The sequence below is a fragment of the Salvelinus namaycush genome, chromosome 31, assembly GCF_016432855.1.
Source record: "Salvelinus namaycush isolate Seneca chromosome 31, SaNama_1.0, whole genome shotgun sequence".
In the NCBI taxonomy this organism is placed as follows: Eukaryota; Metazoa; Chordata; class Actinopteri; order Salmoniformes; family Salmonidae; genus Salvelinus; species Salvelinus namaycush.
Window position 1 is genome coordinate 9,049,907 of NC_052337.1, and position 24,282 is coordinate 9,074,188.

Sequence of the window (24,282 nt, forward strand, 5' to 3'; positions counted from 1 at the left end):
TGAGTCTGTTTGTCTGTCTGTCTTTCTGACTCAGTGAGCCTGTCTGTCTGTTTTTCTGTATATTTTTCTGTCTTTATCTGTCCGTCTATCTGTTAAATCAGATCTTTATTTGTACATACATTAGTGGCTTAAAGTGATTCTTCAGTACTTCTGTATACTTTTTAGCCAGTAGTTCTGAAAGTAGTGCTCACAAGCCAAAAGTGTTTCCCAAAAATTGCATGCCACATCACATATGTGCAGATATGTGCACCACTTCATTGCTTTCTCTCGCTCTCTCGCTCTGCTGTGGGTGCATCATGTGCATCTTGCTAGCTATCACTCATATGGCGAGGGGCTGAAGCTCATTGGTTGAACTCAAATTGCTAGGGGGCTGCCCACGTGAGGGGAAGTGTAGGGAAAATGGCCCAGCACAGCTTCCAGAAAAACAGATGCTTTCAAACTAGGGATTTTGTGGCAGGTAAGACACTAATTCTGCAGATAGATTATGCATGTCTGAACTTCACATTGGCTCATCCAGCCCAAAGCGGAAGGTGTAAATACTTAGTAGTTGCCAAAGTTCCGGAGCATGTCTTTAATCAGCTACTGTCCAGTCTGCACTATTCTTCCTAATTACCTGTACTCTTGGATCATTCTTGATTATTTTTTACAATGATTTCTTACAATGACAGTCAAAATCATGTTTTTTATGAAATGGGATGATATTTGAAGGAAACCAGATAAACGTATGATGACTAAAGTATGAAAAATGACTGTTGCTGCTACATTGATCATACAATTACTTGTCCCCTCCCCCATGTCAAACACTTGGATGTATTAAGGGGACATGGTGATATCACTTTAACTCTAATTCTAATACACCAATGGTACCATGATGTTTTCTTACTTAATTTAAATAAGCACCGCCTTGTAACCAACATTGGTTTATATAGCTAGATAGCTACTCTAATGGTACCAATTTGACTGTATGGTGTCAGCAAATGTAATTTAAAGTTTACCCTATTCATCTATGGCAAATATCATTATATGTTTCCCCTTGGCGCCGGAGGAGATGGCTGCCGTTTTACGGGCTCCTAACCAATTGTGCTATTCTGTGTGTTTTTTTGTGTTATTTGTAACTTATTATTATACGTAATGTTTCTGCCACCTTCTCTTCTGACCGAAAAGAGCTTCTGGACATCAGAACAGGGATTACTCACCTCGTACTGGACAAAGATTTTTTCTTTAATGAGTCGGACGTGAAGGATTTACATCACAGCGGACAAGGCCCAAATCCCCGTCATTCGCATGAAGAAGAGACGGAGATATAAGGGAGGTCGGGGTGCCTTGTAATAATCCGACTGCGAGTGGGTAACCCGCCTCTACCATCAGTCCTATTAGCCAACGTGTAATCATTGGATAATAAACTGGATGAGCTCCGATCAAGCCTATCCTACCAACGGAACATTAAAAACTGTAATATCTTATGTTTCACGAGTCGTGGCTTAACGACGACATGAATAACATACAGCTGGCTGGGTTTTCCGTGCATTGGCAAGATGCTCTAGACCACCTTTACTCCACACACAGAGACGCGTACAAAGCTCTCCCTTGCCCATTTGGCAAATCTAACCATAACTCTATCCTCCTGATTCTTGCTTACAAGCAAAAACTAAAGCAGGAAGTACCAGTGACTCGCTCAATGCGGAAGTGGTCAGATGACGCAGATGCTAAGCTACAGGACTGTTTTGCTAGCACAGACTAGAATATGTTCCGGATTCTTCCGATGGCATTGAGGAGTACACCACATCAGTCACTGGCTTCATCAATAAGTGCATCGATGACGTCGTCTCCACAGTGACCGTACGTACATACCCCAACCAGAAGCCATGGATTTCAGGCAACAGCCACACTGAGCTAAAGGGTAGAGCTGCCGCTTTCAAGGAGCGGGACTCTAACCCAGACGCTTATAAGAATTTCCGCAATGCCTACTACAACGGCTCCAAAGCTCGTCGGATGTGGCAGAGCTTGGGAACTATTACGGACTACAAAGGGAAGCACAGCCACGAGCTGCCCAGCGACACGAGCCTACCAGACGAGCTAAATGACTTCTATGCGTCCTTCGAGGCAAGCAACACTGAAACATGCATGACAGCACCAGCTGTTCCAGATGACTGTGTGATCTAGCTCTCCGTAGCCAATGTGAGTAAGACCTTTAAACAGGTCAACATTCACAAGGCCGCAGGGCCAGACGGATTACCAGGACGTGTACTCCGAGCATGCACTGACCAACTGGCAGGTGTTTTCACTGACATTTTCAACCTGTCCCTGTCCGAGTCTGTAATGCCAACATGTTTCAAGTAGACCACCATAGTCCCTGTGCCCAAGAACACCAAGGTAACCTGCCTAAATGACTACTGACCCATACCATTGTAGCCATGAAGTGCTTTGAAAGGCCGGTTATGGCTCAAATCAACACCACTATCCCAGAAACCCTAGACCCACTACAATTTCCATACAGCCCCAACAGATCCACAGATGATGCAATCTCTATTGCACTTCACACTGCCCTTTCCCACCTGGACAAAAGGAACACCTATGTGAGAATGCTATTCATTGACTAAAACCTATTTCCCCTCAGGAGACTGAAAAGATTTGGCATTGGTCCTCAGATCCTCAAAAGATTTTACAGCTGCACCATCGAGAGCATCCTGACGGGATACAGAGGGTAGTGCGTACGGCCCAGTACATCACTGGGGCCAAGCTTCCGGCCATCTAGGACATCTATACCAGGCGGTGTCAGAGGAAGGCCCTAAAAATCATCAAAGACTCCAGCCACCCTAGTCATAGACTGTTCTCTCTGCTACCGCATTGCAAGCGGTACCGGAGCGCCAAGTCTAGGTCCAAGAGGCTTCTAGCTTCGACCCCCAAGCCATAAGACTCCTGAACAGCGAATCAAATGGCTAACCAGACTATTTGCACCTCCCCCCCTTAATTGTTATTTTCTTAGGTATTTTCTTAAAATTGCATCGTTGGTTAATTAAGGGCTTGTAAGTAAGCATTTCACTGTAAGGCGCATGTGGCAAATTAAATTTGATTTCATTGGACTACAGCTCAGCTTTCAACACCATAGTGCCCTCAAAGATCATCACTAAGCTAAGGACCCTGGGACTAAACACCTCCCTCTGCAACTGGATCCTTGACTTCCTGACGGGCCGCCCCCAGGTGGTAAGGGTAGGTAACAACACATCTGCCACGCTGATCCTCAACACGGGGGCCCCTCGGGGGTGCGTGTTCAGTCTCCTCCTGTACTTCTTGTTCACTCATGACTGCATGGCCAAGCACGACTCCAACACCATCATTAAGTTTTCAGACGACAGTGGTAGGTCTGATCACCGACAACGATGAGACATCATATAGGGAGGAGGTCAGAGACCTGGCAATGTGATGTCAGGATAACAACCTCTCCCTCAACGTGATCAAGACAAAGGAGATCATCGTGGACTACAGCAAAAGGAGGGCCTAGCACGCCCCCTTTCTCATCGACAGAGCTGTAGTGGAGCAGGTTGAGAGCTTCAAGTTCCTTGGTGTACAAACTATCATGGTCCAAACACACCAAGACCGTCGTGAAGAGGACACGACAATGTCTATTCCCCCTCAGGAGACTGAAAAGATTTGGCATGTGTCCTCAGATCCTTAATAAATTCTACAGCTGCACCATCGAGAGTTTCCTGACTGGTTGCATCACCGCCTGTTATGGCAACTGCTCGGTCTATTACCTCAATTACTTAGACTAACCTGTGACCTCGCACATTGACTCTGTACCGGTACCCCCTTGTATATAGCCTCGTTACTGTTATTTTATTGTTGTTCTTTAATTATGTGTTATTTTTTCTATTTTCTTCTTTATTTAAAAAAAAATGTAAACTTCAGTTTATTTAGTAAATACTTTCTTAACACATGTTTGTCTTAACTGCAATGTTTAAGGGCTTGTAAGTAGCATTGTATTCGGCACATGTGACAAATACGATTTGATTTTTGATTTGATCTGTGTCTAGTATTAGCTAGTTACTGGCTAGCTAGGTCTTCAGCCAGCATGGAACAAAAGGGGGAAAGGGTTGTTCAAAACTCAGACACAGCTGTCAAGTCAACACATCCGTTAGTGCTGCTGTGAACCGCATCACAAGAGACATGCCAAAAGGGAGATGTTTATAAAAATAAATCATATAATTAATGCAATTTCAATGTTGTTTGTGTTGCTTTGTATATCACCGAATTTGCTTGAGATGATTTTACAGCAACACTGCTTACTGCATCCAAGTTGCTTGATATAGGCGTTTCAAAGAGCTGTCAGTCAAGGCGAGCTCATAAATGTAAGCTCCCCAGCCACTCAGCCTGACTTTTCAAACTTCCTGGTAGTTAGCCATGATAGAAAAGTACTTTTCAGAATGACTGTTCAGGATCTTTAAAGGATTGATGGCATTAGATTTGAGTATTTGTGGCCTCCATTTACAAACAAATTGACCTAAAACGTCTCATTGATGTTACTATCATTGGTCTTACTACTCCTACTGGTGACACAGTGTAATCATAATGGTAAAACACATTTAAAGCCATTACCTTTAGAATGGGAAGATGTACCCAAATACATTTAAATAAATAAAAATCTAGAAAAATGAAATAACATTTTTCCAAAATGCCATGCCCAAATGCCAACATGAACGACCCCTTTGTTAATTGTCTGATTCGCTTTTATATTTTCTGCCTTTGTATTGCTCTATTATCATCACCTTTTCACTGGGACTGAACTGAAGTTATCTCTCTTCCTCCTTCCCTTTCGCTTTCATGCTCTCCCCTTACCTACCTTCTCCTTCTCTTTCTCAATCTCCCCCCTCCCCTCCAGTTGCGGAAGCAGCTGCCGGGTCAGGTCTGGATGGAGGCAACATGGCATTGGCTATCTTCATCCTTGTACTTTTGCTCTCCGTGCTGCTGGGAGGAGCCTATGTCTACGTCACACGGTAAGACTACACTCCCTATCACCTCTACACACCAATGGACCTGTTCAACACAGTGACCTGTTTAGATTATCATTGGATCAATTGAAATAGCAAATCCTGCTTTAATTTTTAAAAATATATAATATAATCCCATTTGTTGCCCAGTGAATAGGAGTCCCTGAACTCTACTTACTTGAATACACTGGAGCTGAATATTTTGTATTCAATTCCATTTCAATGCAATATTGTCCATCAATGGTCATATGGAAACTCTATGACAATTGAATAAACACAAACTGCCCTGGTTACCTTCCCATCTGACTGTGCAACCTTGGTTACGGTTGAATAGCATATGCCACAAGGTTACAGAACATTCAGATGGAAATGTATTGTATAGAACAGACATTATTCTGTCATGTAGAAAAGGGAATCTTGTCAGCTGCTCTACATGTGACAATTCTATCTTCAACATTCCAAACGTTTCACCTCATTAAATAGGCTCCAAATGAATGAGGCAAGTGAATCACATGAGAACAGTAATATTCTTTATCCTGCTCAGTTCTCTCTCTCTGCTCATGGAAACAGTGGTGTCATACATTTTTTTATTCCTGACACCCTGCTGTTCCTCTCTTGGCCACCAGGTGTCGCTACAACTCCAACCTGCGGCTGCCACTCATCCACCCACACCCCTACAGCCAGATCACAGTGGAGAGCGAGTTTGACAACCCACTCTACGAGACAGGAGTGGTGAGGAAGTACACACACACACACACACACAAACATAGTCATTGTATGAGACAGGAGGGTCTTTAATACTGGGCTCTGCAGTGGCACAGCGGTCTAAGGTACTGCATGACAGTGCAAGAGGCATCACTACAGACCTTGGTTCGATTCCAGGCTGTATCACAACCGGTCGTGATTGGGAGTCCCATAGGGCGGCCCACAATTGGCCCAGCGTCGTTGGGGTTTGGCTGGGGTAGGCTGTCATTGTAAATAAGAATCTGTTCTTAACTGACTTGCCTAGTTAAATATAGTTTAATAAATTAAATACAAATATAACATCTCTTTCTCTCCCTCTCTCAGGACACCCGTGAATATGAGGTATCAATATGAGGACTTTCTCAACTGTCAGAATCCCAAAATGAAGAAGCTTCCACCCAACCAAACCCACTCCCTACCCCTTCTCCTCCTCAGCCCCACCCAAAAGAAAGTTATGTAAATACAGACTGACTATAGATCTGCCCCTTCCCCCCATGACCCTGTCCTCCAATCACAGAAAGAGGAAACAGCGAGAGGGAAGATGAGTAGGAAAGGGAGTGGAGAGGAGAGGGGGAGAAAATAGGAGGAGAGGGGAAAGGAGAGGACAGGAGATACTGGGTGTTTCTCAATATTCTTACTACCATTCTCTGAGCATGGTTGGAGAATGAGTCCAAATCAAAGTATGCAAAATGGCGTGCGTACTTTGCTTGTAAACATTTCGAAGCGTGCATCAATGCAAGCTTCAACTGAAATATTCCCAGGATTGTTGACATAATATGACGCAACCACATAAAAAACAACGCAACATTTCTTGAAATCAATGGCGGCTGGTTTTGAGCTGAAGCGAGAGAAAATGAACTCCGACTTTGGAATGAAAGGTTGTCCACTCACATCATATGTTGCCTGACTACAATATTTTATCTTGATCTTGTTCATTTTGGCATATTTAACTGCCTAGAATATCCACTGTAGTCGTGTACATAGACTGCAGGCTAACTGATGAAGAATTGGTAGCTAACTTTAGCTAGCTAATGTTATCCACAAAGAATTCGTAGCTAACGTTGGCCATCCACCCTTCATAACAACATTAGTTTTAGTTTTTTTTTTTTTGTACAACTAGCTGGCTAGCTAGATTAATATGATTCACATATAGCTAGCTGATAATTACAAGCTTGGGTTTGCTTTATGTAGGTCATGTTTTGTCTGTATTGGTCAAAGTTAATACAGTATAACGGGAGTGCGCAGTGCTTCTCAAATGTACATTTGTATGCATTCTCCACACTCTTGTACTCACAAGAATGTACTCAAGAGAACATCCTCGGAGAACGAACTCGGAGCATGAGAGTGTGGAGCATGGCAGCAGCATATTGAGAAACACCCACTGTGAACAGGGCTGCAGGCGTTGGGAGATAAAGAGACAAACACTATTTACTCATGTGTCTTCTATTAGCTATCAAATACAGGGACAGAGGGAGGGAGAGAGGGGAAGGAATAGGTGGGGAGAGAGGGAGACAGAAGGAGGATGATGGGTGAGAGGTATAGAAGGGGTGGCAGAGAGAGGAGAGGAGGGGATAGAACCAAAGGGAACTAAAGTATTGGTACATGAATGGGGTCCATTGAGATGTAAAACGTAGGGGTAAATTGGCACCTTAGAATCTGACAGAGGAAGTGAGGTTACTATCTCTTCCTGTCTGGGCACCATCTTCCTGCATTTCTAAGGCCTTGTCTTAGAACCGTTTGTAGTACTGGTTTTACCATAGTAACTGACCTTCCATGTGCAAGCTCAACCAACCAACCATAACAACACCAGAAGAGACCGGCACCAGATTATGTATTTATTTTTGATGTAAATGTGATGTTTTATGCAGATTAATTCATGTACATTTTAATTTTGAGAAGAAAAAAATAAAATATGTACCATGTTACTGATTTCCTGAAATTAATGGTCAAATAAAAAGTATAACAGAATCTTTCTAAAAAAAAAAAAGAAAAACACTTGTCTTTGTCATCTGTTATTTCTTCGAGAGCTGGGGATGATCAGGTGACTCCCTGGCTGTGTCACACCTACAAGAGCTAGAAACGGTCACAACAGTCACTATGTCACTACGCATAACACGGAACAACTGTTTTACACTTGGAACATGAAGAAAATAACATGTCTCTCCATTCTGACTAATTCAACAGTACATCCATACAGACCCACACATGCTGTATCTCAATACTTCCTCACAGGTTCCCTTTCTGGGAGCACTACCTTGAAAGTAAAACAACTGTTATTTTTCACCTATTGTGCAATCACTGTATCTCACACACACTCCAGTGGTGACATAGTTTCTGTTTCTGTTGAAACTGGTTCGCTTTCGTTCAGAACCGTCAGTTTTATCTTCCCCTGACCTCAATACACAACAGCCTCAAAAACACAGTTGCTACTTCATGTTTCAATACTTATTGTTACTACCTGTTTTTGCAAATAGAAAGTTACTGTTGCAAAAACAGTTATTTACTTAACAGCAAAGATTTGAAAACAAGTGGGTGCTATCGTTCTTAGGGTGTATGTTTGTGTGTGTAATTAACCAACAAAACAGCTGAATAGAGAGGGGGTCAGACTCAAAGAAAGCCCTATATTTTCAGTTCAGTTTGTGTGTGCATGCGTAAAGGCAGGTGTGACTGAGCAGTGCAACCAAAAGCAGTCACAAGATGCATACAAAAATAGATGCTATACCCTCAGAACTGGAGCAAGTATATGAGTTATTTGTTCCTAAAGGTGCACTATGCATAAATCGCTCTGTCATTTCCTGGTTGCTCAAATTCTAATAGGTCACCTAATTTCAGTTTGTGACCAAACAAGCAAGTAAAATATAGAGAATCATTGTACCATCTAAACAACTGTGAAATATATTTTCGATAATCAAAAATATTGTATTTTCAGCTGTTTGAAGGTGGCGTACAAAACTGAAAGCAAAAGACACAAAAACTCAAGAACAGGGAAGCATAGAAATAGTGCACATAGAATAACAGATCTACCGCTTCTTAGACATGCTTTAAATGAGAATGAAAGATATATATAACTCGCTTTTCTATGTGAATTTGGTAGTGTCGCCCCAAAAGTGACATATTGCAGCTTTAATTAAGGGTTAGTGTCAGGGGAGATTTGTCATTCAAATTAAATTAAAGTCATCATGGAAGTTGCAATGATCCCACTGGGCACACACTAGTTGAATCAACATTGTTTCCACGTCATTGCAATGAAATTACATTGAACCAACGTGGAATTGAAGTTGAATTGACATTGTGCCCAGTGGGGTGACTTGTCCTCTCTAGCATGGAGATAAAAACAGAATAAGGCCTACTGGGTCAGAGAAATCAGTCCTGACAATGCTTCAACCTCTCCACTCTTTTCTAACTACTTCATTCTTCCTTCCGTTCCCATCAACTCACTCTGTTCTGCACCAGGCTTCACACTCAAACTAGTTCACCACAGTTCAGCTTCCTCTTCCGTCTGTTAAGGTACAGAAAACATTCTCTCTCTCTTTTTATGTTAACAGATTGTGTACTTTGTTTTCCTTTTCTTGCTTGTTTGTGTCTTTCAACCGTCTTCCTTTTCTCACTCTGTCCCCTCCACCTTCCCTCTCTCTCCCTTTATCTCTGAGTAGGTTGGTCTATCTGTATATCTGTGTTCTATTTCTGACTGTGATTACTGGAGTGACAGTGAAGGTTCTAGAATCCCTGATAAGACCATATGAAGTTTTCATTTCATATTTACTGAGACAGGTACTGACTTGGTGAATAATAATATAGTTGTAACTCTGCTGCCTGCAACACAGAGCGTGACCAGACAAGAGGTTAGTTTGAATCTCCTGCATTACCCTTATCTTTGATATTTGCATCATGATCCCACAAACAAAGTTTTCCATTTACGCCATGAAAAGATTTCACCTGTGCAGGAATAGGCCCTGGGTATGTTTGTAGTAAGATTTCTGTAGTAAAACAAAAAACATTTCCAGGCTGTTGTAGAGATTCAGTATGAGGAGGAAGTGGACATTTTTAAGAACCTGCCAGACTAGTTCCTCTCAGATAAACACACGAGTGTTCTGCAGTGCTCCCAGAAGAGAGAGAGTTTTTATGAAGCTCAAAAGAGTAGTGTTTAAATATGAGATGTACAATTTCCTGTCCCTCTTGTTTCTCTCCCTCTATTCCAGAAAGTACCTCTCTACCTATACTTCAACAGGGTCAGTCTCACTGAAACTTAAAATCTGTTCTACAAGAAAAACCTGGTCAAAATAGCAGCACACACAGTTGGCCTCCTGCCTATGACCAAGAGATCATGACCAAGCACAACCATCTCCATCAGTGATGCGTGTGTCAGCACGGAGGGTGTTAACAGGGCTCCTTATCCTGGGTGGAATCTCCACCCTGACCCAGTTCCTGCGTTTCTGTCTACCCTGCCGGCAGCCATCCCAGGGTGCGGGCGAACCTGTGACCGTGCTGGTCCGGGACGGGTGGAGGGTCAGTTCTGACATTCCCCTGGTGTTTGTGGGAGGGGTGCCTCGTTCCGGGACCACCCTGATGAGGTATGACAAGAGAAAGGAGGAGGAGAGTACTTATTTACTTGTATTTACCAATGTACTGAACTTGTATTATTCTGACACTCAATATGGTTATATACTGTATGTATTTACCTCTGTACCCTGTCATTTTGATCTCCATCTTATTTCCCACACTGTGTAGGGCCATGCTGGACGCCCACCCTGCGGTGCGGTGTGGGGAGGAGACGAGGGTCGTGCCCAGGATACTGGGCCTTAAGCTGGGCTGGGCTGCTGAGAAGGAGGGGGTCAGCACCAAGGTCCTGGACCGAGCGGTCACTGCCTTCCTCCTTCAAATCATAGCAGGACACGGGGAGCCAGCACCTCTACTCTGCAATAAAGATCCCTTTACTTTGAAGAGCGCTAAGTACCTCGCTCACCTTTTTCCCAAGTAGGTCTGACTTACTTTACTATACACACACACACACACACACCTCCATCTCAAGACACATATACTCTTAGAAAAGAAGGTGCAATCTAGAACCTAAAAGGGTTCATCGGCTGTCCCAATAGGATAACCCTTTGATAGCCCTTCTTGGGTTCCAGGTAGAACCCTTTTGGTTCCAAGTAGAACCTTTTGGGGTTCCATGTCGAACCCTTTCCACAGAGGTCTACATGGAACCCAAAATGATTCTCCCTGGAACCAAAAAAGGGTTTTCCAGGGTTTTACCTGGAACGAAAAAGGATTCTACAAAGGGTTCTCCTATTGGGACAGCCGAAGAACCCTTTTAGTGTACACTGACCCAAAAGCCTCTGTCACCACACATAATGGTGTGATCAAGTGTGGCTTTTCACATGCTGACCCATGTGAGCCATATAGACAGTACAACTCATTCGTGAGTCACTAGGCAGCCTGGTTACCTCCTACAGAACAGAACACATCGTATGACTGATTACCAGAGGTCAAAGTCCTGACAGAACAGGAGATAACTTATCTACTTTTTCACTAACTCCGCCTCCTCTCCAGGCCTGAAACCGGGGTTAGGGAGAATTATGAGTAGTGCGGTGGAAAGTTGTAAAGTACTTTCTCCTCAACTTTTCTCTCTCTCCTCTATCCCGCCACACCTCTACGTCCTTCCTCTCTCTCTTTCTACAGCTCTAAGTTCCTGTTGATGCTGAGAGATGGCCGAGCGGCGGTGTACTCTATGATTTCGCGTCGCGTGACGATCGGTGGCTTTGACCTCTCCAGCTATAGGGACTGCCTGGCCAAGTGGAGCCGAGCCACACAGGCCATGCTGACACAGTGCACTCAGGTGTGTGTGTGTCTGTTTAGGTGGGCGGAGAGTGGTGCCTGACGTGTGTGCGTGCATGCAGTGCATCTGTGCCTGCATGTGTGTGAGTGTGCGTCTTTGTGTGTGTGTTTAGGTGGAAAGTGATGACCAACCATGTGTGTGTGTGTGTGTGTGTGTGTGTGTGTGTGTGTGTGTGTGTGTGTGTGTGTGTGTGTGTGTGTGTGTGTGTGTGTGTGTGTGTGTGTGTGTGTGTGTGTAGGTGGGCAGTAAGAGGTGCCTGGCTGTGAGGTATGAGAGGCTGGTCCTCCACCCTCGTTCCACCCTGCAGACAGTGCTAAAGTTCCTGGGTCTGCCGTGGCACGAGGGGGTTCTGCACCATGAAGAGGCTATTGGAAAACCTGGAGGAGTGTCACTGTCAAAGTGTGTATCAGTGAATATCAGAGAAGGTGACAAGGCCATGCTACATCACAAAGACTCAAAGGAGTCTTGCTGTTTTGGTGTGTGTTTATTAATGTGTGTTTGTGTCACAGAACGGAACGGTCCACAGACCAGGTGATGAGGCCAGTGAACTTAGACGCTCTGACTCGGTGGGTAGGTCACATGCCCCCAGACGTAATGGCAGACATGGACGCTATCGCCCCCATGCTGGGGAGACTAGGCTACGACCCCAAAGCCAACCCACCTAACTACGGACAGCCTGACCCACAGTTCCTCAACAACACACAAAGGGTACGGACACACACACACACACACAGGTTTTTGCTGATGTAAACCTTATGTCCTCTCTCTGTAGCTTCTGAGGGGAGACTTTAAAACTCCCGTAGCAAGCCTACATCTGAACGGACGTCCCCTGGTGAGTCTAACAGAAAAACCACCTATCCTCAATGTCTAGGCAACTGCTGATTGACTGTTTTTAGTATGGAACTGATAATTGTTGGTTCTGTCTACATCCTTCTTTAGATGTCCATGAAAGGTTCACAGACAGAGAGGTGACAGGGTCAGCGCCTGGAACAACGGTCACCCCTGACCTATGACCCCTGATTATCCTCTCAGGGAAGACAACAGCATCAACCAAAACGGTGGTGGCTAAGCACCAAGCACAGTCAGAGGGCATAACCATGCATGTGCTCTAGACCTCATTGATAGGAAGAAGTGATGTCCAATGGAGAAAAGTATATTATATCGTTTTTTTTACATTTCTAAAATGTGTTTACTTACTTGAATAGGTTCTCCCACTGCCTCCGTTTTTTGGGGTCCTTACAAAAACAAAATAATGGGCAATCTTCACTATATTTTTGGTGATATCAAAGTGCCGCCAGGAGCCATGTGGATGAATGGAGACAAGGGAAAAAATAGGCTATTTTAGAATCCGAGAATTAATTACTTACACAATCGTCTCTAACATGTAGGCTCAGCTTTCCTGAACAATCCAATTACAAGTCAGAATGTTGAATAAACTTATTTTTAACATACTTTATCTGTTGTTCTCTGATTTTGTCCTTATGTAGGAGGTAATCTGAGACAAAATATCCACAAACGTTATTAGCCAGACTTTCAGTACGCTGGTCTGTATATGGTTGGTATTTCCGGATAAAATGTTCAATACTGATGTAATTCGCAGGTTACAAACACTTGCACATTATGGCTGAGCCTAACCAAACCACAGCTGATTGAGAGGTAACCGAGCCTAACCAAACCACAGCTGATTGAGAGGTAACCGAGCCTACCAAACCTCAGCTGATTGAGAGGTAACCGAGCCTAACCAAACCACAGCTGATTGAGAGGTAACTGAGCCTAACCAAACCACAGCTGATTGAGAGGTAACCGAGCCTACCAAACCTCAGCTGATTGAGAGGTAACCGAGCCTACCAAACCTCAGCTGATTGAGAGGTAACCGAGCCTAACCAAACCACAGCTGATTGAGAGGTAACTGAGCCTAACCAAACCACAGCTGATTGAGAGGTAACCGAGCCTACCAAACCTCAGCTGATTGAGAGGTAACTGAGCCTAACCAAACCACAGCTGATTGAGAGGTAACTGAGCCTAACCAAACCACAGCTGATTGAGAGGTAACTGAGCCTAACCAAACCACAGCTGATTGAGAGGTAACTGAGCCTAACCAAACCACAGCTGATTGAGAGGTAACCGGGGAAAAAACAAACGATAGCTGATTGAGAGGTAACCGAGCCTAACCAAACCACAGCTGATTGAGAGGTAACCGAGCCTACCAAACCACAGCTGATTGAGAGGTAACCGAGCCTAACCAAACCACAGCTGATTGAGAGGTAACCGGGGAAAAAACAAACGATAGCTGATTGAGAGGTAACCGAGACTACCAAACCTCAGCTGATTGAGATGCATGCTTCAGTCGACTATGTTCGGTTACGTTCGGCTATTGCTGACATATTGTGCATCACGTGCTATGCGTGAAGAGATTGAAAATACAAGTGACAGAACCCACAAGCACCACAAAAAGTTGTCTAAACAACCCTTTCCTGTGGATAGCCCATCTCCACCTCCTACCGCCAAAAGGACCAACAGCATGTACAACCGGTAAAGTAAATGTAAATATAATTGTATTCAACATTCTGGCTTGTAAAGACTATTGCGTCATTTTGTGGGCGACTTCGATCATACTGATGATCCATGAGGTAACCATAGTAACAGTCTGATGTTTAAAAAACCATCAGACTGTCACCAGAGCAGTTTAGAAGGTGTTGTGGAGCTCTGCTACCCTATCCCAATGGGCCCGACGTTATACATTGTGTTAGGGCAGGATAAGGCCTGTTTTTTCATAAATAACTAGGGTACGGGTAGGGCTCAGGTATTACTAAATTGATCACTAACATTTTGAAGATAAGTCATTTGCTCAATGCTCTGCTGTGCAGTGCAGTCATATCTGACTAAGATCATAACATGTTGTCAAAGGTGCATAAACCTCGTCAAATATAAAACAGGAGAGATTATTTCCCACAAAGTATAATGTTCCTTGAGTTTTGTTGGCGTTTAGAGTGACCAAAAGTAGCTAACAACTAACTGCTCTCTCATGTCTCTTCATTCGTTGACCAGAGCCAGATATACTTTGAGGAGATGGGAAACTCCATTTGAATCGTTGCCCATGCTACGTCAGTGGGCCGTGCGGTGCATTCTGGGCAATTCGAGGACAAGGAGAGCTCTCCTTCAAGGAGTGAATGTAGTCAATTGGGCGCTAGCTGAGGAGCAGCTAATGGATTTTCTAACCCAGGAAGATATTTCTGATTTCGGGTTTCGGCAGGGCCGGGTTGGGTTGGGCCTTAAATTTGGCAGAAGCAATCGGGCCTGGGTAGGGTAGGGTCTGAACGTCACAGGCATGGGTAAGGCTCAGGCTTAAAATTCATGCCGTGGAGGGCTCTAGTTGTGACGTTTGACTTTACCATTTAAATATAAATTGCAGACTGTCGGCCACACTTGATAACTTCAAAACTAGCACTTACTAACATAGGCAACAAGTAACTGGATGGAAAACGGTGAGGCACATAACACACCCCTTCAACCAGCATTTGGGGGGAGGGTTCTTGAAATGTAACATCCAATCAAAATCAGCGGACAATTCAAACCGTTTTTGCAATACAAAATTGTTCAGACCTCCAAGAGAGGTGTGACAATGATGTGATTTTGGAGGTATGGCAACCATAAACCAGGAGACGTATTCCTATGGAAATGTCCTGATGGCGCATGAAGCCGGAAGTATTTGAATTTGAAGCATGCCACATAGCTGAATGGGGCTGAATGGCACCAAAAGATTGCTAAGAATCATGGTGAAAGTGGGCATAACTAGCAAAGGATCACGGTCGATGTAATAATTTTCATCCTGCCTGAGAGAGTCAACCTTAATGTCTATGGCAAGAAGGCGTAATCCTCCTCATAGCCTGCAGGCCCGTGATTGATATGTCAGCACGTGGTCCTGTGTGACAACAAATGTAGTAGTCAGAATGGATCACTATTTAACTAAATATCATGATTTGTAGCAAACTTTAAAATAATTCATAGTGGACATCGAACTTCATCATAATAATCAAATTTTTTAGCCCAAAACGAGCGTCCCTCTCAAAAATCTGGCAGTTTTGGCGATTGTAATTTAGATAAGCTTTCTAGGGCAGACCAGGGCTTTTGGCACCACTAGATTGCTATGCAGTAGCCGACCAGTCGAGCTTGTGACTTCACTTTCCAGATAGGACACTGGGGTCCTCATGGCAACACGAGACTAGCTAGATATAGGCTGGTTGATGTTAGGATAAGGAGTCTTTTATAAGGGGGTGGGAGTGGGGAATGACTGTGCCTGTTTGTGTAGAATGAAATGATTGATCCATGCTGTAAATAATTTGTTTCTATTAAATCAATGTTGTGACCTAAAATAAACTGTCCAATCCCCGTTACATTCTTCTTTGCATATACTGTATGTTTTGATTCAAAAACTGTTCCCTGGTTGATCTCCTACACTAACTACACTGCTGCTTGAAAATGTAGCAAAACTGTAGAATTTACTGAGGCATGAGTGGGCCTGGGTAAAAAAAAAAAAAAAAGCTTAGTTAATCACTCTCAAGGGACAGGTTGACAACAATAACTAACTGAAAGACCCCTAATAATCTACTAATATGACTGCATTGAGGCATATGTCACTGTGCTTATATGGCTATATGCACCCAAATTTTTGCATGCCCACCCACCAACGAATTTCTGGCTACGTCACTGTTTCTGACATAAATTCATAACTATCTAAAACAAAATCCGATTTTACTAGCTGGCAAGGTTAATTAATACTGCGACATCTGTGACTGGATTCGCTTTGACTGCTCAGCGCGTTGCTAGAGAACGACGACTCACTCTTTTTGCACATTTCTACCTCCGCCAATGTACGACTTATTTTATTTGACCATTCTTACACAATTTCTTAAAGATTAAACATTCATATAGAACATTTTCAATGTCATACATGCCGTGGAGTTAGTCCATTTTATCCACAATCCATATGGTTAAAGATATTTTTTGAAAATCCGCAGTTTATAGTTCCATATGGTGTAATGGTGGAGGGATACGTAACCGGCAATGTATAAATAACACAGCCCTTTGTTTCCCATAACAGCCTCGTTTCCTGAAGGTTCAAGAACAGCAGCGTTGATAATTTGTTTGTAAGTAGGTTATTATCCAAATTGAGCATTAATGACAACATTTTTCACAAAGACCCTTAGTTCAGCGAAATGTTAATTGGTAGTTCATTTGTTTTTCGTATTCTTATTGGGGAAGTACGAATATACTTTTTTTTTGTTGATGTACGAATAGACGTCGACGATAGACGAGCTAACTTTCTGGTAGCTTTAGTTAACTACAGTAGTTATTTACTAAAATAAAGTTAGCTGGCTGGATATGGCCTTGGCTAGCTTCCTAACTAGCTAAAACAAGGCGCTCAACAGTAGTTAGTCATTGGATAACCCTTCAATCAAGCTAGATATTTATATAGATGGAGGGAAAGGCTAACGTTAACAGTGGGTGTGTTTTTGTACATTCAATCTGGAGTGCCAGTGCTCTCTGGGTGTTCGTAAATTCAGAGCTTTGTCAGATTGTCCGTTCGTAAATTCAGAGCGTTTCGCTCACGGAGCGAGGATTAGGGTTGATCGGAGCGTTCTGGCATCACAACAGCTTGGGTGCTTGACTGCCAACTGGCTAACGTTGGCTAGCTTGCTAGTTACTTCCAGACACGAATGAGAACCCCTCACTCTGACCATTTTACTCGCCATAGCAAAGCTGCTTGCTTAGGCTGTTCATGTTATCTAGAGCATTGGTGACAAACGTTAACTGTGCTGCTAGTAACTTAATTACGTGTTTTCGGCCAAGTTTTTTAACACCGGCAATATTCAAGAGTGTTGCGCGTTTGTAAATTAATTAGTTATTATGCGCTCTGGCATACTCAGACGAGTGCTCCTAAATCGGAGTAGATAGCCAGAATGAATTTACAAACGCATCCCGTAAAGGGTGGGTATAATTTGTGTAACGTTCCAACAGGAATCTGTTCCAATAACTTCGTAAATACCAAGGTTGCCAACAAACAACGCACACAAAGTTGTATAGCGACAGAATAAAATACATGGTAGGGAGTGGGCTATTTAATTATGTTTTTCACTCATGTTTATTCTGAAAAATGTCTGTACTCTGGTAGGCTATCGACAAACATTAAAAATAAGTTACATGGTGAGTTGATGCCTATTCGGCAGCTAGTTAGCTAGGTGGCTTGATCGTGTTACTTTGTATGCGTCGTTTGTTGGCAACCTTGTACTTCAAAGTTTTTGGAACAGATTCCTGTTGGAACGTTCCACAAATTATACCCACCCTCCCGTAAAACACCGCGCTCGAGACCTAAACCCAGCGATCATCCCGGGCAGTAATAGTAATATATTTTGCTGTAAAATGGGCGTAGGGGAGGTTAATTTATTACAAAATATTACGTTATGACTGCAAATAAAAATACAACCCCATAGATTTAAATGGTCAGCTAGCTAGTCATTACTTCAGGACTCGACGGAGGTTTAATGACAATGACAGCCACTAGATGGAGCTTGTTCTAAAATGGTGGAACCTGAAGCTTACTGCTGTAAACGTCAGCTGAGTACTACCTCCAATGGGAGGAGCTTTGCTCTACCCTATTTAGAAGTTGACTCGGAATTGTTATGACTACTAGATTGATACCTATAGTGTGAATTATGTATAGCCTGGCTGTTTATTTTGACACTTTAGGTTTGATTAGTTTAGTGTAACATTATGGTTCTCTTCCCCAGTGTCAAGATGCAGATCTTTGTGAAGACCCTAACTGGTAAAACCATCACACTAGAAGTGGAGCCCAGTGACACCATCGAGAACGTCAAGGCCAAGATCCAGGACAAGGAGGGCATCCCCCCAGACCAGCAGCGTCTGATCTTTGCCGGCAAGCAGCTGGAAGATGGCCGCACCCTGTCCGACTACAACATCCAGAAGGAGTCCACCCTCCATCTTGTGCTTCGTCTGAGGGGAGGTATGCAGATCTTCGTTAAAACCCTGACTGGTAAGACCATCACCCTCGAGGTTGAGCCCAGTGACACCATCGAGAACGTCAAGGCCAAGATCCAGGACAAGGAGGGCATCCCCCCAGACCAGCAGCGTCTGATCTTTGCCGGCAAGCAGCTGGAAGATGGCCGCACCCTGTCCGACTACAACATCCAGAAGGAGTCCACCCTTCACCTGGTCCTGCGTCTTCGTGGAGGCAACTAGTTAACTTCTACTCTTAACAATGTCACATCTTAACCCCAATTTCCCTCATCCCAAATTCCTTCATAACCGCCAACCCCACCCTTTGACCTCACTCCAATCCCACCACTGACTTTCCCTCCCACCCTAACCTCTAATCCTCAGCTCTTAAAAAATAAAAATAAATCATCAATAAAGTTCAAGCATTCCTCATATTATCTGGTTGTCTTTTGTAGTAAATTATTTAGGTATTTCAATAGCACCTGGTTGTATTAGTTTAATCTTTTGCTAGTTTCTAATTTGAAGTACTACTGCCTCAGAGCATAACTAGAACTGCCTCTATGTTAAACCAAATTTAAATACCTTGTGCTTTTAGTCTTTGAAGTTATTAACTACTTTAAGGTCTTGACGTTAACTGTAGGTGGTGCATTTGGAGGTACGCTATACAGTTGGAGTCTGAAGTTTACATACGCTTAGGTTGGAGTTATTAGAACTGGTTTCTCAAACACTCAAAAAATTTCTCAACACTAGTTTTGGCAAGTCGGTTAGGACATCTACTTTGTAAGACACAATTTTTCCAACAATTGGTAACAGACAAATTATTTCACTTATAATTCACTATCACAATTCCAGTGGGTCAGAATTTTACATACACTGTGCCTTTAAACAACTTGGAAATTCCAGAAAATGATGTCATTGCTTTAGAAACTTCTGATAGGCTAATTGACATTTGAGTCAATTGGAGGTGTGGCTGTATTTCAAGGCCTACCTTCAAACTCAGTGCGTCCTTGCTTGACATCATGGGCAAATCAAAAGAAATCAGCCAAGACCTCAGGGGGAGAAATTGTAGACCACAAGTCTGTTTTATCCTTGGGAGCAATTTCCAAATGCCTGAAGGTACCACGTTCATCTGTACAAACCATTGTGCGCAAGTATGAACACCATGGGACCACGCAGCCGTCATACCGCTCAGGAAGGAGACGCGTTCTGTCTCCTAGAGATGAATGTACTTTGGTGCACAAAGTGCATATCGCTCCCAGAACAACAGCAAAGGACCTTGTGAAGATGCTGGAGGAAACCGGTACAAAAGTATCTATATCCACTGGAAACTGAGTCCTATATCGACAACCTTAAAGGCCGCTCAGCAAGGAAGAAGCCACTGCTCCAAAACCGCCATAAAAAAGCCAGACTACGGTTTGCAACTGCATATGGGGACAAAGATCATACTTTTTGGAGAAATTGTCCTCTGGTCTGATGAAACAAAAATAAAACTGTTTGGCCATAATGACTTATGTTTGCAAGCCGAAGAACACCATCCCAACTGTGAAGCACGGGGGTGGCAGCATGTTGTGGGGGTGCTTTGTTGCAGGAGGAACTGGTGCACTTCACAAAATAGATGGCATGAGGGAGTAGAATTGTGGCTATATTGAAGCAACATCTCAAGACAGGAAGTTAAAGCTTGGTCGCAAATGGGTCTTCCAAATGGACAATGACCCCAAGCATGCTTCCGAAGTTGTGGCAAAATGGCTCAAGGTCAACAAAGTCGAACTTTTGGAGTGGCCATCACAAAGCCCTGACCTCAATCCTATAGAAAATTTGTGTGTGAGCAAGGAGGCCTACAAACCTGACTCGGTTACACCAGCTCTGTCAGGAGGAATGGGCCAAAATTCACCCAAATTATTGTGGGAAGCTTGTGGAAGGCTACCTGAAACGTTTGACCCAAGTTAAACAATTTAAAGGCAATGCTACCAAATACTAATTGAGTGTATGTAAACTTCTGACCCACTGGGAATGTGATGAACGAAATGAAAGCTGAAATAAATTCTCTCTATTATTTGGACATTTCACATTCTTAAAATAAAGTGGTGATCCTATCTGACCTAAGACATGGAATTTTTACTGGATTAAATGTCAGGAATTGTGAAAAGCTGAGTTTAAATGTATTTGGCTAAGGTGTATGTAAACTACCGACATCAACTGTATATCCAATCACTATTTATAAAGGCCTTTTTACATTGGCCGACGTCAGTGGTTTTACAGAAACCCAGCCCGAAAACCCATACGGCAAGCAATGCAGATAAATGTCAGTTGGCTTTTCATGGCTGAGCAATCAGAGGTTGAGAGCAGGTATATTGAACAAAATGCAACAATTTTGATTTTACTGAGTCAGGGTTTGGTGGAGTTCCAGGAGAATGCTACCTGCCTCAACACACAATGCCAACTAAAGTTTGGAGGAGGAATAATGGTCTGGGGCTGTTTTTCATGGTTTGGGCTAAGCCCCTTAGTTCCAGTGAAGGGCAGTCAACGCTACAGCATATACATTGACATTCTAGAAGATTCTGTTCTTCCAACTTTGACAACAGTTCGGGGAAGACCCTTTCCTGTTTCAGCATGACAATGCCCCCGTGCACAAAGCGAGGTCCATACAGAAATGGTTTGTTGATCGGTGTGGAAGAACTTGACTGACCTCCACAAAGAACTGACCTTAACTCCATCGAACACCTTTGGGATGAATTGGAATGTCTGACCTCAATAAAGCTCCTGTTGCTGAATGCAACCAAGTCCCTGCAGCAATGTTCCAACTTCTAGTGAAAAGTCTTCCCAGAAGAGGGGATGCTGTTATAGCAAAGGGGGGACCAACTCCATATTAATGCCCATGATTTTGGAATGAGATGTTTGACAAGCAGGTGTCCACATACTTTTGGTCATTTAGTGTACTTAGTGATGTTTAGTATATAGATGTTGAAGTGGTTTATTTGCTATTTGCAGGTATTAAAAGTAATACATTGGAATCGATGGGATGGTCATATCACCAAGCAGCTGCCGTAAGTGGTGATGCAGCCAGTCAAGATGCTCTCAATGGATGATCATTGTAATATTTCTTTATCTGGTGAAACGATTAGGTAGTGAGGTAATTGGTATCGCCCTCTCTTTTGTATTATAGTAAAGCGACGTTAAAGAACTATAATTTGCACAATCTGTTGAATTATGGAGAGGCATGGTAAACGTACTGTATGATTCTTGCAAGGAGTGCTACAGTTCCCAGTAGGTATTTTGGTGGGTACCAGCACTGGAACTGTTGGAAGAGGGACTTGTTAGTATGCCTGAAATGCATCCTTCCTTTGAGTAATCACTATGACATTATTTGCTTTTATCCAACTGTTAGATTATGATTACCTTAAACTAGGAAAGAAGCATTTGAACTATTATAGCTAATAGGTATGCTGTACCTCCCTGCAGCAAAAGGATGTCATTCATACTTAACCACAAGATGTCCCCATAGACCAAGTGAAAGCTCTTACAGCTGATTGCCTCTCATACACACTAATTTCTAGGGGTGTGCTGACATGCCATACTCGTAATCATATCTGTAAATTTACAGTTGATAATCGGATGATCACTCTATCCAATCCGAGCAGCAGGATCAACAGTACAGGCCGCCCCTCTGCTTACAGACAAGCAAACTAGCCAGTTGAGTTATTTAGACCACGCACATGACTGACTCAAAGACAGTACAGTATGGTTAAGAAACTCTGTGACTGACTGACATGAGAAAGATGCTTGCTGGCACCCCCAATATGTTTTGTAGATCACGGATAATTACAAGATTTGACATGGGCCCTCAGATCCTCAAAACGTTATACAGCTGCACCGTCAAAGCTTTGTATAGCAACTGCTTGGCATACGACCGTGCGTACGGCCCAGTACATCACTGGGGCAGAGCTCCCTGCCATCCAGGACCTCTATGTCAGAGGAAGGCCCCTAAAATTGTCAAAGACTCCAGCCACCCAAGTCATAGACTGTCCTCTCTGCTACTGCACGGCAAACGGTACTGGAACGCCAAGTCTGGGACCAAAAGGCTCCTGAACAGCTTCTACCCCCAAGCCATAAGACTGCTGAACAGTTAATCAAATGGCTAAATGACTTTGTATTGACCCCCTTTTTATTTGCACTGACTCTCTTGCACCGGTTCTATGCATACTCACTGGACTCTACCCCTCCACACACATACTACACTGACACTCCCAACACACACATTACATATGCTCACACACAAAACACACACATGCATATTGACGCCACAAACTCGCACACAGAAAAACTTTCACTCCTGTTCACTCTCTTCACATACGCTGCTGCTACTCTGTTTATTATCTATCCTGACTTCCTTGTCACTTTTACCCCTACCTACATGTACATATTACCTCATCTACGTTGTACCCTTGCACATTGACTCAGTGCCGGTACTTGCCTTGTATATAGCCTCGTTATTGTTATTTTTTTAACCCATGGAGAAGCATGTAGACCACATTACCTTCCTCCAGCTCTAGAGATATTGCAATAGATGTGCATAAATCACTTTCACTACCATTGTTGTGTTCGCTATTCCACATAAGTCTCTGGCTAGCGACGTATAGGTAAACAGTAAAAAAAGGGCTCCTGAGTGCCACAGCTGTCTAAGGCACTGCATCTCAGTGCTAGAGGCGTCACTACAGACCCTGGTTCAATCCCATGCTGTATCACAACCGGCCGTGATCGGGAGTCTCAAAGGGCGGCGCACAATTGGCCCAGCATCGTCCGAGTTAGGGGAGGGTTTGGCCGGGGTAGGCCGTCATTGTAAAATAATAATTTGTTCTTCACAGACTTGCCTAGTTAAATAAAGGTAAAATAAAATAAAAACGCCCATCCATTGTGGAGATCTGTAATCCCTGGCAGTGAATCTGAAGTAGTAGACCACTCTCACTGGTGCTGTGAAGATACCTCCATCAAAGGAGAAGCAATCAGAGATAAGCACAGTCCATCTCTCAAAACCAAAGTGAGTCATATTTGCTGTATCTGGATTCAGTGTGTATAGATTAGTGTGGTCAAGTCATTACCTGTAGTGTCTAGGTTGGCCAATGTTGGTGATGACTTTGCTGTAGACCAGTGGGGTTTCAGTATTGAAGGGTCCAACATATATATCAGAACAGCAGAGAAGTCCAGCTTTGGTCTGTCTAACCCCCGGGAGTGAATTTACTGATTGTAATATATATTTTTTAATAAACCTTCACCACACTATATTTTGAAGCCAAGCAAATGACTCAATATCTTGACAGACCACAAGCCATAGCGGCGCTTTGTCCCTCCTGCTTCTCATTGGTTGTCACTCTGGCACCCATGGCTGTCATTACATAGGAGAGGAAACTTTAATTTTTTTATTTAACCTTTATTTAACCAGGTAGGCTAGTTGAGAACAAGTTCTCATTTACAACTGTGACCTGGCCAAGAATAAAGCAAAGCAGTTCGACACATACAACAACACAGAGTTACACATGGAATAAACAAACATACAGTCAATAATACAGTAGAAAAAGTATATATACAGTGTGTGGAAATGAGGTAAGATAAGGGAGGTAAGGCATTAAATAGGCCATGGTGGCGAAATAATTACAATATACCAATTAAACACTGGAGCGATTGATGTGCAGAAGATGAATGTGC

The 24,282-nt window shown here is 43.2% G+C and overlaps 3 protein-coding genes across 3 annotated transcripts in view; all 3 read left to right on the forward strand.

Moving 5' to 3' along the window:
* The window catches only part of LOC120026188 (seizure 6-like protein), a 21,525-nt gene extending 13,825 nt beyond the window's left edge, over nt 1–7,700 (forward strand). The window contains exons 14-16 of the mRNA XM_038971012.1: nt 4,880–4,994; nt 5,615–5,720; nt 6,057–7,700. Of these exons, the coding sequence (XP_038826940.1) occupies nt 4,880–4,994; nt 5,615–5,720; nt 6,057–6,086 (251 nt within the window). The 3' untranslated portion in view covers nt 6,087–7,700. The remainder of the gene's footprint in view (nt 1–4,879; nt 4,995–5,614; nt 5,721–6,056) is intronic.
* A 2,231-nt stretch (nt 7,701–9,931) lies between these two features.
* tpst2 (tyrosylprotein sulfotransferase 2) lies at nt 9,932–13,024 on the forward strand. Its single transcript, XM_038970595.1, has 7 exons — nt 9,932–10,303; nt 10,461–10,706; nt 11,412–11,568; nt 11,807–11,967; nt 12,078–12,276; nt 12,341–12,400; nt 12,508–13,024. The coding sequence occupies exons 1-7, from the start codon at nt 10,086–10,088 to the stop codon at nt 12,538–12,540; spliced, it is 1,074 nt and encodes a 357-aa protein (XP_038826523.1). The 5' UTR covers nt 9,932–10,085; the 3' UTR covers nt 12,541–13,024.
* Nucleotides 13,025–16,621: 3,597 nt separating this feature from the next.
* Nucleotides 16,622–19,019, forward strand: LOC120026010 (polyubiquitin). The gene is made up of 2 exons (XM_038970788.1): nt 16,622–16,715; nt 18,357–19,019. The coding sequence occupies exon 2, from the start codon at nt 18,364–18,366 to the stop codon at nt 18,823–18,825; it is 462 nt and encodes a 153-aa protein (XP_038826716.1). The 5' UTR covers nt 16,622–16,715; nt 18,357–18,363; the 3' UTR covers nt 18,826–19,019.
* The last annotated feature ends 5,263 nt before the right edge of the window (nt 19,020–24,282 follow it).

Excerpts from the sequence above, each read along its gene's own strand:
- tpst2 (XM_038970595.1), top strand. The coding sequence starts at position 10,086 with ATGCGTGTGTCAGCACGGAGGGTGTTAACAGGGCTCCTTATCCTGGGT. Across the intron at positions 10,304-10,460 it reads TCCGGGACCACCCTGATGAG|GGCCATGCTGGACGCCCACC; the intron begins GTATGACAAGAG and ends CACACTGTGTAG. Across the intron at positions 10,707-11,411 it reads CTCGCTCACCTTTTTCCCAA|CTCTAAGTTCCTGTTGATGC; the intron begins GTAGGTCTGACT and ends CTCTTTCTACAG.
- LOC120026010 (XM_038970788.1), top strand. The coding sequence starts at position 18,364 with ATGCAGATCTTTGTGAAGACCCTAACTGGTAAAACCATCACACTAGAA.